The following is a 15,179-nucleotide window of genomic DNA, read 5'->3' on the forward strand; positions in this document are numbered from 1 at the left end:
GCTGCTGGAGTGATGCTGCTGCTCCTAGCTAGTGCGCCGCACAGCCGCACGGGCACGGGTGCCACGGCTAACGCTCGCGGCCGCTGGGCAGCAGCAGCCGCGCCCTTTGTCTCGTCACGGCCAGCCGCCAGCGCCGGCTACACGACATGGCCAGCGCGCCGCCGCGCCCCACGTGTTGCCACTCCTCTCCCCCACGCACCCGGCCGGGCTGGAGCGCGCGCGATATCCGAGGGCTCATCTTGCGCCCATCGATGACGACACGGCGATGATGAGCCGCTAGCGGCTAGCCAAAGCGGCGCCCTGTGCGGCTGTGCCCACTAGCAACACTGTCCCAGCGTCTCTCGGATATCGCGCATGTGGGAGGGTGGGAGCTTGCCGTGCGTGATATATCGCCTGCTCACATGCATGGTCTCTCTTCCAATCGTTTGAGAGTGCCTAATACTACTCCTGTTGGTCTGAATAATGCTGGGGATTTACCGTACGTGGTGTGTGGCGAGCACACTTCCGGAATGGTGACCTTCATTATGTCCGTGCGAACTGATGAGAAAAAGGTTGACGACACAAGGGAACGAGGCGTGTGGTGGTCAGATTCCCCTACCTAGTCCCGTACTGGCTTAGTGGTGACCTCGCCCCAAGCCCCTACATACATTTATGATAAATTTGGTTGAGGACATCGAAAAAATATGTAATTGGTCAGCACATACCGCAATAACAAGAATTTACCTAGTATCACTACAATTTCGTGGTTGTATCACTACTAGAAAACTGAGTATCCTTGAGGGCCAGCAATTTCTTTGAGGGGCGAAATTAAACCCCCAAGGATATACAATTACCTTGAGGGTTATATAAAACCCCCAAGAAAATGCATATTCTTGAGTGCTAAACCAAACCGCCAAGTTAAATCTATATTTCTTTGAGTGCTAGTTGAACCGCCAAGGTAATTCTATGTTTCCTTGAGTGTTATTATAAACCACCAAAGGTAATTCACATTTACTTGGGTGTAACTAGACACCGTTAAGGAAGTTCTAGTTTCTTTGGATGTAAACCCTCAAGTAAATTATTGTAGCTGCCAAGGAAAAAACCGTTTACAGACATATTTCTCTTAACCACCGATATAGTGAACTCATTGCATTCTTGTTAGTTAGACATTGCATTTTATAGTGAACTCATTGCATTCAAGTAAATTTTTGTTAGTAAATTAATCCAATAAAAGTTATAATTTTGTGTTGTTATGCATTAGAGAATGCATATACTAGCACTTAGCTTGAGATGCCTGCTTATTTTAAAGCTAAAATGTAACATAATATGGTATGGAGGCAAAGTTTATATCAAAGTTATAGAGCCGAAGAGATATACAACTTCTTAGTTGATGAATTTTTCATTTGAAATTATTTGAGGTCCATAAAATATGTTTTAAATTATTAGAACTTTAAACTTTAATTTTTTTTAATCTTTCAAATGACCTCAGATAGAGATACAACCTAAACCAAAGTTATAGTACTCGATGAGATATAAAACTTTATAATTCAAACTTTTTTCATTTGAAATCATTTAGGTTCTCAAATATTCATTACAAGATCCACTAAAGTGAAAACAAAAGGAAAGAAACATTCACTTAGTCACAAAAGACTTCGTGGTGTAGTGGTAAGTTAGTTTCACATGAAGTATCAAGTCACGAGTTCGATTCTCAATGCATATCCTTGAGGGTCATCGGCACTCAAGAAAACATCTATCCTTGGGTATTTTTATATTTTCTTCTTTTTTCCATGCATATCCTTGAGGGTCATCGGCACTCAAGAAAACATCTATCCTTGGGTATTTTTATATTTTCTTGGGTGCCATCGGCACTCAAGGAAACCTATATCCTTGGGTGTTTTTACATTTTCTTGAGTGTCATTGGCACTCAAGGAAACCTATATGCTTGGGTGTCGTTATATTTTCTTGATGATGTTAAAAATCTGGCCATTAATTTTTTTTCTTGACGGTTTGACTCTCGAGGAATTGATTTGTGGGGGCCGACACTCAAGGAAATAGTATTTCCTTGTCTCTCTACCCTTGGCGGCCATTCCTTGAGTGCTAGCCGCCAATATGGATTTTCTTGGCGGTTTTAGGGGTTTCCTTGAGGGTTTTTGATCCTCAAGGGTATTCAGTTTTGTGGTAGTGTATACCGTAACACATTGCGCATATTATTTTATTCATTTCTCAATTTTCAAGAGAGAGAGGCAGAGAAAATGACTTCTGTGTTCTAATCTTTAACCTTTGGTTGTTCACTAATTTTTGCTGTAATACACATACCGCCTTAGCCTTTTCATTGCCATATTTAACCTCTGGCGAGCTTCTGTGGCGAGCACCCCCTCCTCAGGCGAGCTCATATGGCGAGTCCCCTTCCCTTCGATGAGATCCCCTAGCCAGCACGTCTAGGGCTGGCGTGGCCAACTAGGCCGACGTAGCTAGGGGCAAGTGGCAGCTGCTGCATTGGGATTAGGATCACATTGGCAGAAATGGATGAAGTCGAAGAATCAGTCTGAGGTCGATGCGAGAACTGAGGGAATTGACGGTTGGTTCTGCTCTGCAACTTATCCGATATTTGAGTGTGTTCATCATGGTGTGCTCGTGGATACAGTCTATAATGCAGGTCACGTTGGTAGGAAAAATGCACGATGCTTGTGGTGTCCACTGTGCTTTTTGGCCAGCTGTGGGCTATGGCGGTGAATCAACAATCACTTCCCGAGCGTGGCCGGCGTGGCTAGGACGGTGTGGCTTCCCTAGCTAGCATGGCAGGAGGCGGTGCGGCCAACTAGGCCGCGATGACTAGGGGCAAGTGGCTGTGGCAACAAACCAACAGTGGCTGGGCACTGTCCGTAGCTGCTGCATTGGGATCAAGATCACAGTGGCAGATACGAATGAAGCCGATGAATCGGTCTGAGGTCAATGCGAGAGCTGAGGGAATTAAGGGTTGGTTCTGCTCTACAACTTATCCGATATTTGTGTGTGTTCATCATGGCGTGCTTATGGATACAGTCTACAACACAGGTCGCAGTGGTAGGGAAAATGCATGATGCGCATGGTGCCCGCCGTCTGTTTCGGTCGACCGTGGGTCAAAATGTCAACGGGGAACCGATTCCCCGCGGGGAATTCCCCTATTTGGTGATGGGTTTGGAGTAAAATCTCTTCCCACGGGAAGTTAAATGGGGCAAAATCTGTCCCCGTCGGGTTTCGCGGGGGCGGATCTGGTGTGCCTCCCCCCGTCCCCGTTCTCCGTGGAGACCCGATAATAATAAGACTATGCTCGATGTTTGGATTCTTAGTTGCTATTTCTAGTTGATGAATCACTTGTGGTGAATGTATGAACAATGTGATTGTTTCTGTGTTGTTATGAACTATGCAGTAGGCAATTATGGACAAATGGCTGTTATTTGCATGTGAATTATTGGATATTTTGCTGTTGTTTCTGTAAGTGAATTGCTGTTGTTTATATAATTGACGCGGGGACGGGGATCCCCGCGGGGATTTAATCCCCGAGCGGGGACGGGGATGGGGCAGGAGTTCTCCCCGTGACCTTTCACGGGGACGGGGATGGGGAAGAATTTGCCCCCGCAGAGACGGGTTTGGGGCAGTAACCTCCGACGAGGAATTCCCCGTTGACACTCTTAACCGTGGGCCGTGGCGACGCATCAATGACGTCCCGAGCGTGGCTGGCTTGGCTAGGGCCCGCAGCGAACTAGGCCGTCGTGGCTAGGGGCAAGTGGTCATGGCAATAGTACATTGGGATGATGATCACAACAACACAAATGTTTGAAGCCGATAAATCATTATGAGGTCGATGCGGGAACTGAGGGAATTGACGATTGGTTCTAATCTGTAACTTAGCTGGGAACTGAGGGAATTGACGAATGGTTCTGATCTGCAACTTAGCTGATATTTATGTGTGTTCATCATGGTGTGCCCACAGATACAGTCTACAACATAGGTCCCGATGACAGGGAAAACACACGATGCGCGTGGTGTTCGTTGTCCGTTTCAGCCGATCGTGGGCTATGGCGGTGAATCAATCACGTCGCGAGCATGGCTGGCGCGGCCACCCAGGCCGACATGGCTAGAGGCAAGTGACCATGGCAACATACCAACGGTGGCTGGGCACCATCCATAGCTATAACATTGGGATCATGATCAAAGTGGCAAAAACGAATGAAGCCGATGAATTGGTCCGAGGTCGATCCGAGAACTGGGGGAATTGAGCCTTCGCAACTTATCCGATATTTGCATGTGTTCGTCAAGGCATGCCTGCAAATACAGTCTACAACACAGGTCGTGGTGGCAAGAAAAACACACGATGCGTGTGGTGTCTGTCTTCTGTTTCAGCCGGTCATGGACCCTATCGGCAAATCAATCACGTCCCAAGCGTGGTCGGTGCGGCCAACCAGGCCGACATGGCTAGGGGCAATTGGCTGTGGCAAGAGACCAATGGTGGTTGGGCATCATCCATAGCTACTGCATTGGGATCAGGATCACAGCGGCAGAAATGGATGAAGCCGATGAATCGGTCTAAAGTCGATGTGTGGTCCTCTCTACAACTTATCCGATATTTGCGCATGTTCATCATGGTGTGGCCGCGAATACAGTCTACAACACATGTCGCGGTGGTAGGGAAAACAAACGATGGGCCTAGTGTCAGTCATCCGTTTCGGCCAGTTGTGGGCCATGGCGAATGAATCACATCCGGAGCGTGGCGGGCGCGGCCTAGGCGGCATGGCCTCCCTAGCCAGGGTGGTTGGGGCACGGCAGCCGGCACCAAGGACGGGGAGACGCAGTAGTGTGGATGAGGGTGGCCATGGCTGACGGTTCCTAAGGAGGAAGAATGTCCATTTGTAGAAAAGCTCCTCGTACTCTTTACTGTTCATTGAGCCTATAAGTCATCCCGATAACCCCTGAAAACCTTTATATATTTCAATGAAATTATAGCTAGACACTTTTGCACAGGACCGTCGAAAGTTGAAGACAAGGGTAAAGAAGTCATTTCCTCCACTTTCTCTCTTTTGAAACCTAAGAAACGAATAAAATAATAGACACGTTGTGTGAAGCAAACAACTACAAATTTGTAATGGTGCCGGGCAAATCTCTGCCGTGTGTATCGGCTAATTACACGTTTATGCAGTGTGTCAGCAAAATTTAGCTACGTTTATTTATAGCCAAACCCAATAATGTACTTGATCTTCATTTTTTTTTCCATCTAAATGCTGTATCTTCACCTTTGTCTGTATGCACTGTACTTTTTTTTTCTGCAGCTCAATTCTTAGGCCATCCTCAATGGGAGTTTCATGACACAGTTTCCAACACATCAATATTTTGGAAACAGTGCATAGGAGTTTCATGGGGATGAAACTCTCTCTACTCCCATGAAACTCTTATCATCTCCCTCTTCATTAATATAGCGCCACATCAGCATATTTAATGTGCATGAAACTCTAATGAAACCCCATTGAGACTGGCCTCGGTCTGTTGACATTTATTGTTGTTTGTACATTTATGAGGCACACTCCATATAGCACTCAATATCGTAAATGCACACTCCATATAGCACTCAAAGGCGAATATTGACTCCTGCTGTCAAACAAAAACAGGTGTAGCTGTGAAAATTTGATCACTACTAGTACTTAGCCTCCAAAGATTTTTAGATTTCTCATCGTAGTGAAAAATTCACAAGAGATACTGGGGAATTGCTATCTAGGAGTAGTGGTTGCTGCTGCTCCAGACGGAAACAAAACCTGGGTGTGCTAGTGCTAGTGCTAGTGCTAGAGGAGATATAGCGTATCATGTTTACTCTGACGAAACGCGGGAATAGTTATTCGAATGCAGAAGATGCAAATCCAGATAAGAGATATCCCTTCATGTGACTATATCTAAAGCAACCACCAACTCCCACTTGCACTATGTACCACACGTTCAAATACTCGCATTGGATCACCTAAACATTTGGCTCTTGCACAGATCACGCATTGCGGCGTGCGGCAGCTGGAGTGATAAACTACTATTAGTTTTCTAATCAAACATGCCAATGTCAGCTAAACAAATTTAGCCTGCTTGAGTACTTGTGGCGACCACACGCAAAAGGGCCCAGCGGAGCGTCCATCCTCGACGGGATTGTGGGAAAAGCTGGAGCCACCTGCCCTACACGGCTACACCCTTGACATTTATATGTTGTCTACTCTTGTTGTCTCTGAATGTCCTGCCGTTCTTTTTTCAGATACCAAGCCCCCTTGCTGCTTGCTTATCTACTACTCTATCCATTTCAAATTATAAGTTATTTCAACTTTTCTTTACATTCGTTTTACTATACATCTAAATACATATATATTATATCTAGATATATAGTAAAATTGATGGACCAAAAAAAATCTAAATGACTTATAATTTAAAACGGATGGAATACTGTCTACTCTCTCAATTCCAGGTGTAGAAGTGATGTAGATGGGCTCTGCAGAAATGGGAATTTACAAACGAAGTACTAGAAGACAGTACTAATTAATAAGAAATGGCAAAATGGAATTCTTTTACTGAAGTTTCCAGAGAAGTTTCTTGCTAATATTAGCATGTTGGTTCCAGGAGAAGAGGCTAATACTGAAAACGTCACCGAAACATACCTATTGTCTATGTTATGAGCTTCAAATCTTCAATCAACACATAAAAACAAATGGAGGGTTTGGTATGAGACGGCGTAACGTGCCTTTCCACGTCGGCCAAGAGACGCCTGTCCTGTCCACATATATTTTGTGAAACAAAACCAGCAGATACTACCGTACCGGCTCTGATCTGATCGATCACCTCAGGCCCTCAGGGCCGGTGTGCTCCATGCGCGCATGTCGTACCCTCTTCGAATCCATACATGCAGTACATTGCTTGGTTACTTAGGCTGTGTTTAGTTTCTTAGAGAAAAATTTTATGATACTGTAGCACTTTCGTTTGTTTGTGGTAATTATTGTTCAACCATGAACTAATTAATTAGGCTCAAAAAATTCTACTCGTAAATTCCGATCAAACTGTATAATTAGTTTTTATTTTCGTTTATATTTAATACTCCAGTCTAAAGATTCGATGTGACGGAGAATTTTGAAAAATTTTAGATTTTAGGATAAAAGTAAACAAGGCATAAAAAGTTGTGCTTGAAGCCGGCCTGCAGAGCAAAGTTGGTTAGTACTTGGCTCTGTAAAACTACAAGTCACACGTTTCTCAGCCGTTGGAGGCAACAACTCTACTGTATATATATGCATGCCTCATCAAGCTGTAATTTTCGCCTAGCTCTACTGCTCTAGCCTTTTATTTTTTTACCCGTTTCATTCACTGTCTGTCTGTCCGTCCACGATCCCTAGCCAGGCCTGCATGTGGCGCTGTGGCGTCCTTGTCACCAACCGAAAGCTTTGGCTGCTTTTGGCAGAGTTGCTTTGCTGTCGCTGGTACTATAGCTAGTGCGCCGCACGGCGCGCGTGGCGCAAGACCATCGCTAGCTGACACGGACACGCGAGAGCGAGGGGGAGAGGGAGAAGCTGGCCTTTTGGCGTCGAGGCCCGTGGCGGGCACGCGAACGCGAACACGACGTTGTGTTTGGCTAGCAGCTGCTGCCGGGGAGGCCGGGCGCCGGGGCGTGTGGCGGCCGCGACCACGCGTTCCCCACTCTCTCCTCCGCCCCAGCGCACTGATCGACCCACTGAGTAGATAAGGACGTATTTGAATTCACTAGCAGCCAACATTTAGGGATGAAAACGGTACGGATATTTTCCGACCGTATTCGAGACCGAATTCGTTTAGAGAGGTTCAGATGTGTCCGTATCCGAGTCCGAATGTTTAATATCCGATACCGTATCCGTATCCGAATACTTAAATCGTATATTTATGATGTCGACATCCAATCATATCTTATCCGACATGATTGACATTATCCGTATTCGTATCCGAATCCGACCAAAAATATGAAAACAAATATGATATCGGTGATATCCGTCCGTATCCGATCCGTTTTCATCCCTACCAACATTACTTAGGACCTATTCAAATGAGTTTTAGATTCTTAAAAAACTAGTTTCGCCTCTAGTTCCTAAAATCTGAATTCTAACAAAAAACTGATGGGGTGTCTGGGTCCCCCCGGTTTCTAAGAATCTAGCTTCATTTATTGTTAATGTTCACAGAGTCATAATATAAGAATCTGGCAAAAAGCTCAATAGCTTCTTGGTTTTTAAGAATTTGGTAAAATCTAACACAAGAAACTGGATAAAAAACTAGCCTGTTTAGATCCCACCCATTTCGAAAAGCCAGATTCTTAAAAACTACTGGCTACCCCTGTTATTTGCGAGGGTAAAACTAACTTTTAGATAGGTATTAGTATTGTTAGCTAGATGTCTAGTTAAACATATTTTAGCATTTACCGTAACCCTGTTTTAAATTATGGGTTGTTTCTAACTTTTCTAGGTACACAACTTTTGCTATGTAGCAAAACGACCTATAATTTAGAACGTAGGGAGTACTTGTTTACATATGTGCCTAGTTAATTGCACGTGCTTGAATTTACATGTTATTTTTTAGCAGCTAATCTAGATGAGTGTAAGCAAAGAGATATTTAATTTTAACACGGAAAAGAACACAATCTTGTCAGTTACTTAATTGCTCCGCGTCAAATTTTAAGCAGCACAAGATATTTCCATGAGAGATCAGAGAAGCATTGCGGTAAATCTAACCACAGGATCATCAACTACTCTTTCCAAATCACGGATATGGAGGGGCTTTCGAAGACACTCTACATACAATCAAGGGGTCTGAAGCTTCTGATGAGCATATAGATATATAGCAAAAAAGAACTTCTGTTGGAAATAAATTCTGTTTAAATCCCGTTGCACAACTGCACGTACATCTAGCGAAATCCATGCCACCACCAACAAAGACACATAAGCCCGTCTAAAGCACTAGAGCAATACCAATCTAGGAAACAGACGTCGTCAAAATAAGCACTCAAGAGCTAGTGATCTTCAAGAATCTAGTATCCCAAGCAACACACCCATAATTAAGAAATAGTGCATCTTCAGTCCAAAATAACCCTACTCAAAAGGCTCTAATGAACAACAACGGTACAAACTTCAAAGCAATGCCTTTAAAAAGATATAAGTGTTGACGTTGTCTAATCTAGAGAATTTGGGGTTTTCACCTAGAAAACCCTAAGAGGTGAGTGGAAAAGGGAAAACACAACAATGCCTCCAAATATGACAATGATACCTAGGTTAGGAATATAGTAATAGTGAACAATTTTAGGCAGTCGATAACTTTCGAAAACATTAGTTTTTTTCTCCCTATCTAAAACTAGATTTTGTATGTCAACCTCGAATATGATGCAAAACAAACAGTAACCCTTTATATTATATGGTAGTGTATATAAAGTCATGGTCACAATTTTAGAGCATGATCTTATCTGTGACATCTTATCTCTTATAAAGTCTTGGTACTCTAGTAATATGAGCCATATTTTTTTCTCTTATTCTACCTATCAAAGAAAATAGAAAAACACATAAACCATTGGTAATCATATCCCCACCTCTTTTTTTCTAATTGATCTTGTTGTAAGATATAAAAAGAATAACACCCCACCACGCAATGTGCTCAACCAACTTTTTTCACCTTATTTTCACTTACGCAAAAACCAAAACCTATCTAGATAGGTTATTAGGCTTGTTCTGGAACTTGGACTTTTCTAATATTCATCATTTCACAACCAAGAAATTTTGAAAGTAACAAAAAACAGGTGTGATCATGCTTAAGCTTTCGTTAGTGACTCTTTTGGTGGAGGCTCTAAAAAGTATTGGGATTGCACTTTAAAAGTATCTAGTTTTGATAGAGAACACTATACTACACTAGTGACTTGGTGAAAATATGTGAAATAAGCTGAGAACATGCCATGGGATCGTTTTTGCAAACAAACTGAGTAGGAGCTCAGTCCCTACACTAAACTTCTTTTAAGGTGGAATGCTATGAGATAGTTTTATGTCAAAATTAAAAGGGCAGTAAAGTGGATTTTTTTTTGTATTTTCCTAAAAAAATATGAATTCAGATGCCAAAGAGAATCAGCGTAGTAAACCAGACATTCACACTGATTTGAATCCTTGTCAAGCCACCCACTGCAAAGCCACAAAAAGCAACAGCAACCTCCACCCCATGTCCAAGTTGGTCATTTCCAGAGCCGTGCTAACCCCTATAAATCCCCCTCCCAGCTCTGCCCATTTCGCCTCGCCAACACAGAAAACCTCGCAGGAGCAAGATCTAATTAGCAGAAACACCACATCCCAGTATCCCACAGGCTGATTAATCATTCGAAATTGAAGACTAATCAGACGAGCGCTTAGCTAAGTAGCGCGCGATCCTTTTTTTTCTTGAGCGTGCGAGCGAAAGAGAGTACTGAGGCGCGAGAAGAGAGATGGCGGCGCTGAACGGCGGCAAGACGTTCGTGCAGGACGAGGAGAAGCAGCAGCTGCTCCTGGAGGAGCACACGGAGAAGCACTTCACCGCCGGCGAGGTGGTCCGGGACATCATCATCGGCGTCTCCGATGGCCTCACCGTGCCCTTCGCGCTCGCAGCGGGGCTGTCCGGCGCCAACGCCTCCTCCGCGCTCGTGCTCACCGCGGGGCTCGCCGAGGTCGCCGCCGGCGCCATCTCCATGGGGCTCGGAGGGTAAGCTGCATCGATCCCCACTCTTTTTTAGTTTGCCCCCATGCATGCTCTCCGTCCCAAGTTCGCATCGTTTCTCTCCATTTGCTTCGATCCTCGTTCTTTCAGTTCATTGGTGCCGTGGTGCGGTCAGCAAGCCGACATGCATAGCATAACTGATGCTGAGCTAATCTTGGCTTCACTTGCATGCCTTTTAATTTGTTTCTTCCCCAAAGTTAAAGAACGTGCTTGCAGCTGTTGGTTTCAGTTTCGTATTCCCCTGCTCAGAATAATGGAGATTATTGCGAGTTTATATATGCAAAGATAATCAAAAGGAAAACTCCTATTAACTTTTATAAAAGGGTGTTTATCATGCTCGGAAACATTTTCCGATGGGTACGAATTACATGCATAATTAATTAACACCTCTCGTTCTCTCTCTGGTGACAACCACCAATTTCCTTGAAATTGTAAGTATTGTTTGGCCTCAGGGCACGTTTGGAAGTGTGGTTTTGGTACTGAAACCTACCTAGACGTTACTAAATACAATACTTCTCTTCCAAAAACATAAAAGGCACATGCCTTTACAGAGTGGTACATTCAACCTTTTTTTTATGAATTACTAGTAGTTCATCCATGATCCAACCATGTTAGGGCCGGTAACTAGTTAATTAAAAAATGCCACTTGAACACTGCCGACAGTTATGCCTACAGATCCAGTACAAGCAGGTTTTCGATGTTGTTTGTGGGATCTATGAGGCAAACTAGCACCATATTTCTTCCACACACAGAAAAAAAAAGTTCCACAGATGCAGTTACTGCTCTGTGCTACACCCTGGTCACTGGTCAGGAAAGAGAAAGAGAGAGAGGAATTCAGAGAACTTTTATATTACTAGTTTTAAACCCCTGGTTGGGAATCCAAAGTGCTCTTTTATTTGTTGGCAAATTTTGCTGAGTGACACTTGAGAAACGTGTGTAATTGGCCACGTCACACCGCCAGACCGCGAATTTGTCCAAAGACATGACAAATTCGTGGTTGTTTTGTTTGTTTGCGTTTCCAACAGCTTGTGGAGTACCGTTAAAACAAAAACAGCTTTTGGAGTAAATAGGCCTGCACTCGTGCGTTTGGAGCCGTGTGCTTATCTGAGCCCAAATGAAGTTTGAGCCCAACTACCCACCCACCAAAACTAAACGTTTTCAGTTGCTGTCTGTGCGTGTGTCAGGTACCTAGCGGCGAAGAGCGAGGCTGACCACTACAACCGGGAGCTGCAGCGCGAGCAGGACGAGATCGACACCGTCCCCGACGTCGGTAAGCAACGCAACCGCGCGCGGGCGGCGCTCCGACGACGAGCCCACCCTAGCTTCTTCTCTTCTGACGCCGGCTAGCTAATATATGCATGCAGAGGCCGCCGAGATCGCCGACATCCTGTCGCAGTACGGGCTGGGCCCGTCGGAGTACGGCCCCGTGGTGACCTCCCTCCGCAACAACCCCAAGGCGTGGCTGGAGTTCATGATGAAGTTCGAGCTCGGGCTGGAGAAGCCCGAGCCCCGGCGCGCGCTGGTGAGCGCCGCCACCATCGCGCTGTCCTACGTCGCCGGCGGCCTGGTGCCGCTGCTCCCCTACATGATCGTGCCGGAGGCCGGGCGCGCCATGGCCGTGTCCGTCGCCGTCACGCTCGCCGCGCTGCTCTTCTTCGGCTTCGTCAAGGGCCGCTTCACGGGCGACAGGCCCTTCTTCAGCGCCGTCCAGACCACCGTCGTCGGCGCGCTCGCCTCCGCCGCCGCCTACGCCATGGCCAGGGCCGTGCAGTCCATATGATGATTAAGCAGCTTGCAGGCCGTATCATCAGCTCATCACCGGTCGATCGGCCGGCAGCCTAGCTAGGTTGGCCGGCCGTTGGCGACGAAAAATAAGTGCAGCTATGCATACGTGGCTTCTGTCACTGGTCAGCTGCTGGTGACTGTACACATGGCAACGCGTAGTGTACTTGTACTAGTGTACTATACTACTACTAGTGTGTATGTACTCTGTTTGATGGCTGCGTGTAGTCAGTCTAAGATGACGTGCTGTATTTTCACCTGTGGATTATTTAGGTGATGAAGTCAACTGTGGCCCGCTGGGCTTTCAATCCATTGTTTTATCTGTCTATCTAATGGCAAATAAAATGGCTGAAAATGGGCTGTGTAATGTTGCAAGGGGAGGCCCAAACTGGGTTTCCTTTGGGCTTTGTCTCTGTTTTCTCCTCAACTACTACTACTACTACCTAATAAGGATTTCTGAATAAAAGAGGGTGGTGTTGCTAAAAAAAACTAACAAGGATTTCTATATGTTTGTTCCTAACTACCTTGTAAAGCTGTAATAATAGTTAATCCTCATGGGACATATGATTCTGGCTTCTCAGGCTCACCAAGAGGCACCACCGAGTGAAACTTTTCTTTTTCACCAAAGAAAAGGCGATGGAAACCTCATGCTGATTGAGTGAGTTGTACCATTTACCATCCCCTGTTGGTCAGTCAGAGTCTCAGAGATAACGACTTGGGTGGCCCATTACAAAGGTCGAAAGAGAGGTAAAATCTGCTGATGAAACAGAAACAAAATGACTAGTAGCCCAATTGGCACGAACTTTTTTCTCCATCAGGCTGTAATTAGTTGGTATAAAATGGGATCAGCACAACTTTACACTATACCGCCAAATTCACCTTTCCTGTTCAAAAAGGAAACTCTGATAGTGCACTAGCTCATGATAAGCACTTTCTCACCAATCAACATCCCAAACCCAATCAGGACTCAATATATAGGAGCAGCCAGTACAGCATTCCTCAGTGACAGTGAGCAAACAAATTGCCTTTTTTGTTTCTCTACAATTCCTGCCGCCCCCATGCTACTACTGTATGTGTGACACTGTGTTACATAATAAAGAATCCTCTCATGTCCCAAACAAAGAAGTGTGATCTGTGATAAAAAAGATCGAGTAGCTAGGCTGAGTAGGGTAGGATGCGGTTGTGGACTTGTGGCTGCGTGAAGCCTCCAGGTCGATCTCCATTAGAGACAGAGATAGGCCAGAGGTCTGGAACATGCGAGAACTGTGGCCATGGAAGGTGAATCATCCCTGACTTTAGCGGGCATGATGGGCGGCATTCGGAAGGCAGCACTTCACCGGATGGATAGATAGATAGGGGGGCATTCCTCCAAGTTGCTGGATTTTGGCAATCATGGGTTCGGATTCCGGTGGACTCCATGGTATCATTCCGATTTGATCCGGCTGGTGGACTCCTCCATGCTACGAGAATTAGATATATGGACAAATGCCTTCAGCTACATTCAGAATTAGATATGCATTCAGATGCTTTTGAAAAACATGATACTAGAAAAAGATCCTTGAGATTGAGAGTATATTTATTTATATCACTGTCAATTTGTCAACCCCCTCCTCGAGTCCCCGCCTCCTCGGTGAAGCAAGCATTTCTTTCCCGCGGGAATCTAGGCGAAAGCGATGTCGTCTGCCGTTCAGGCAAGCTGCTGCTCATGGGCGACCGGTAGAGCAGCATCCTATCCTAGCAGTAAGTTGCCTTCGCCTGCACATCAAAGCAGATCAGGCAGGCGGCCACCCAATCCCAGAACCCATTCCGGCGGACGGCCGGGGGTGCTGCATGCCCATGTGGCTACCATGGATCTCTCTAAGCCTTGTTCATTGAACCTGTACGTGGTTGCTGCTTTGCTAGTCGCTGAGTTCATTGGATCTGCGTAGGTTCACGGCCAGGGACATCTATCCATCCATGTTCTTCTCAACAAGCTGACCGCGCGCGCGCCACCAAATTCTTTACATGGATTTACTTTCGCCGCAAATCAACCCAGCTTGCTTTTGGTCCAGTCACGTAATGTAGATCGATGTGGCTACACACATCGTGCAGTCCTGTTGCGTGAAAGGAAATTGAGTGGGTGTGAATGTGGGGGGAGCGCACATGGTGTGTGCATTGCATTGGTTCTCAACATGTCCAACAAATCTTGCCAACCGGTGCGTAGTATTTAGTACTCTATTTGTTATGCTGAAAACGGTCAGAAACGGTTAAAAAACTCTTAAATTATTTTCTACTTTTATATTTAAAATATGAAAATAAAAACGGTAAAGTCGAACACGAAAACGAACACAAACTTATGAAATATCGAGAATTCCAAAAAAAAACCAATTCGAATGGATTTATATATCGAACATTGTCGATATACGAAAACTCCACGGAATACCGACCTGTAGTACCAAGTGCATGAGCATGACTAAGTATATGAATAATTAAGTTTAAGTGCATATAATAATTTAAAAGTGTATGATCCTTGGTCTTAGGTACAAGTCTAGAAGAAGCAATAATAGCTAGCAACATTATAGGAATTAAAATTAGATATAGCAACTAGCATAACTAAATGTTATAGAAATATGAACTTGAATTGAGAGGACAACACCTCGTGACCGTGCAGTAACCTGTAATTGGGCTGTGTGATTGTG

At 45.0% G+C, this 15,179-nt stretch overlaps 1 protein-coding gene across 1 annotated transcript; it reads left to right on the forward strand.

Annotated features, from left to right (window-relative positions):
- LOC8056231 (vacuolar iron transporter 1.2) lies at positions 10,247 to 12,851 on the forward strand. The gene is made up of 3 exons (XM_002460139.2): positions 10,247 to 10,704; positions 11,904 to 11,989; positions 12,084 to 12,851. Exons 1-3 carry the CDS (start codon positions 10,451 to 10,453, stop codon positions 12,497 to 12,499), a joined length of 756 nt encoding a protein of 251 aa, XP_002460184.1. The 5' UTR covers positions 10,247 to 10,450; the 3' UTR covers positions 12,500 to 12,851.

The sequence above is a fragment of the Sorghum bicolor genome, chromosome 2 (genome assembly GCF_000003195.3).
Source record: "Sorghum bicolor cultivar BTx623 chromosome 2, Sorghum_bicolor_NCBIv3, whole genome shotgun sequence".
In the NCBI taxonomy this organism is placed as follows: Eukaryota; Viridiplantae; Streptophyta; class Magnoliopsida; order Poales; family Poaceae; genus Sorghum; species Sorghum bicolor.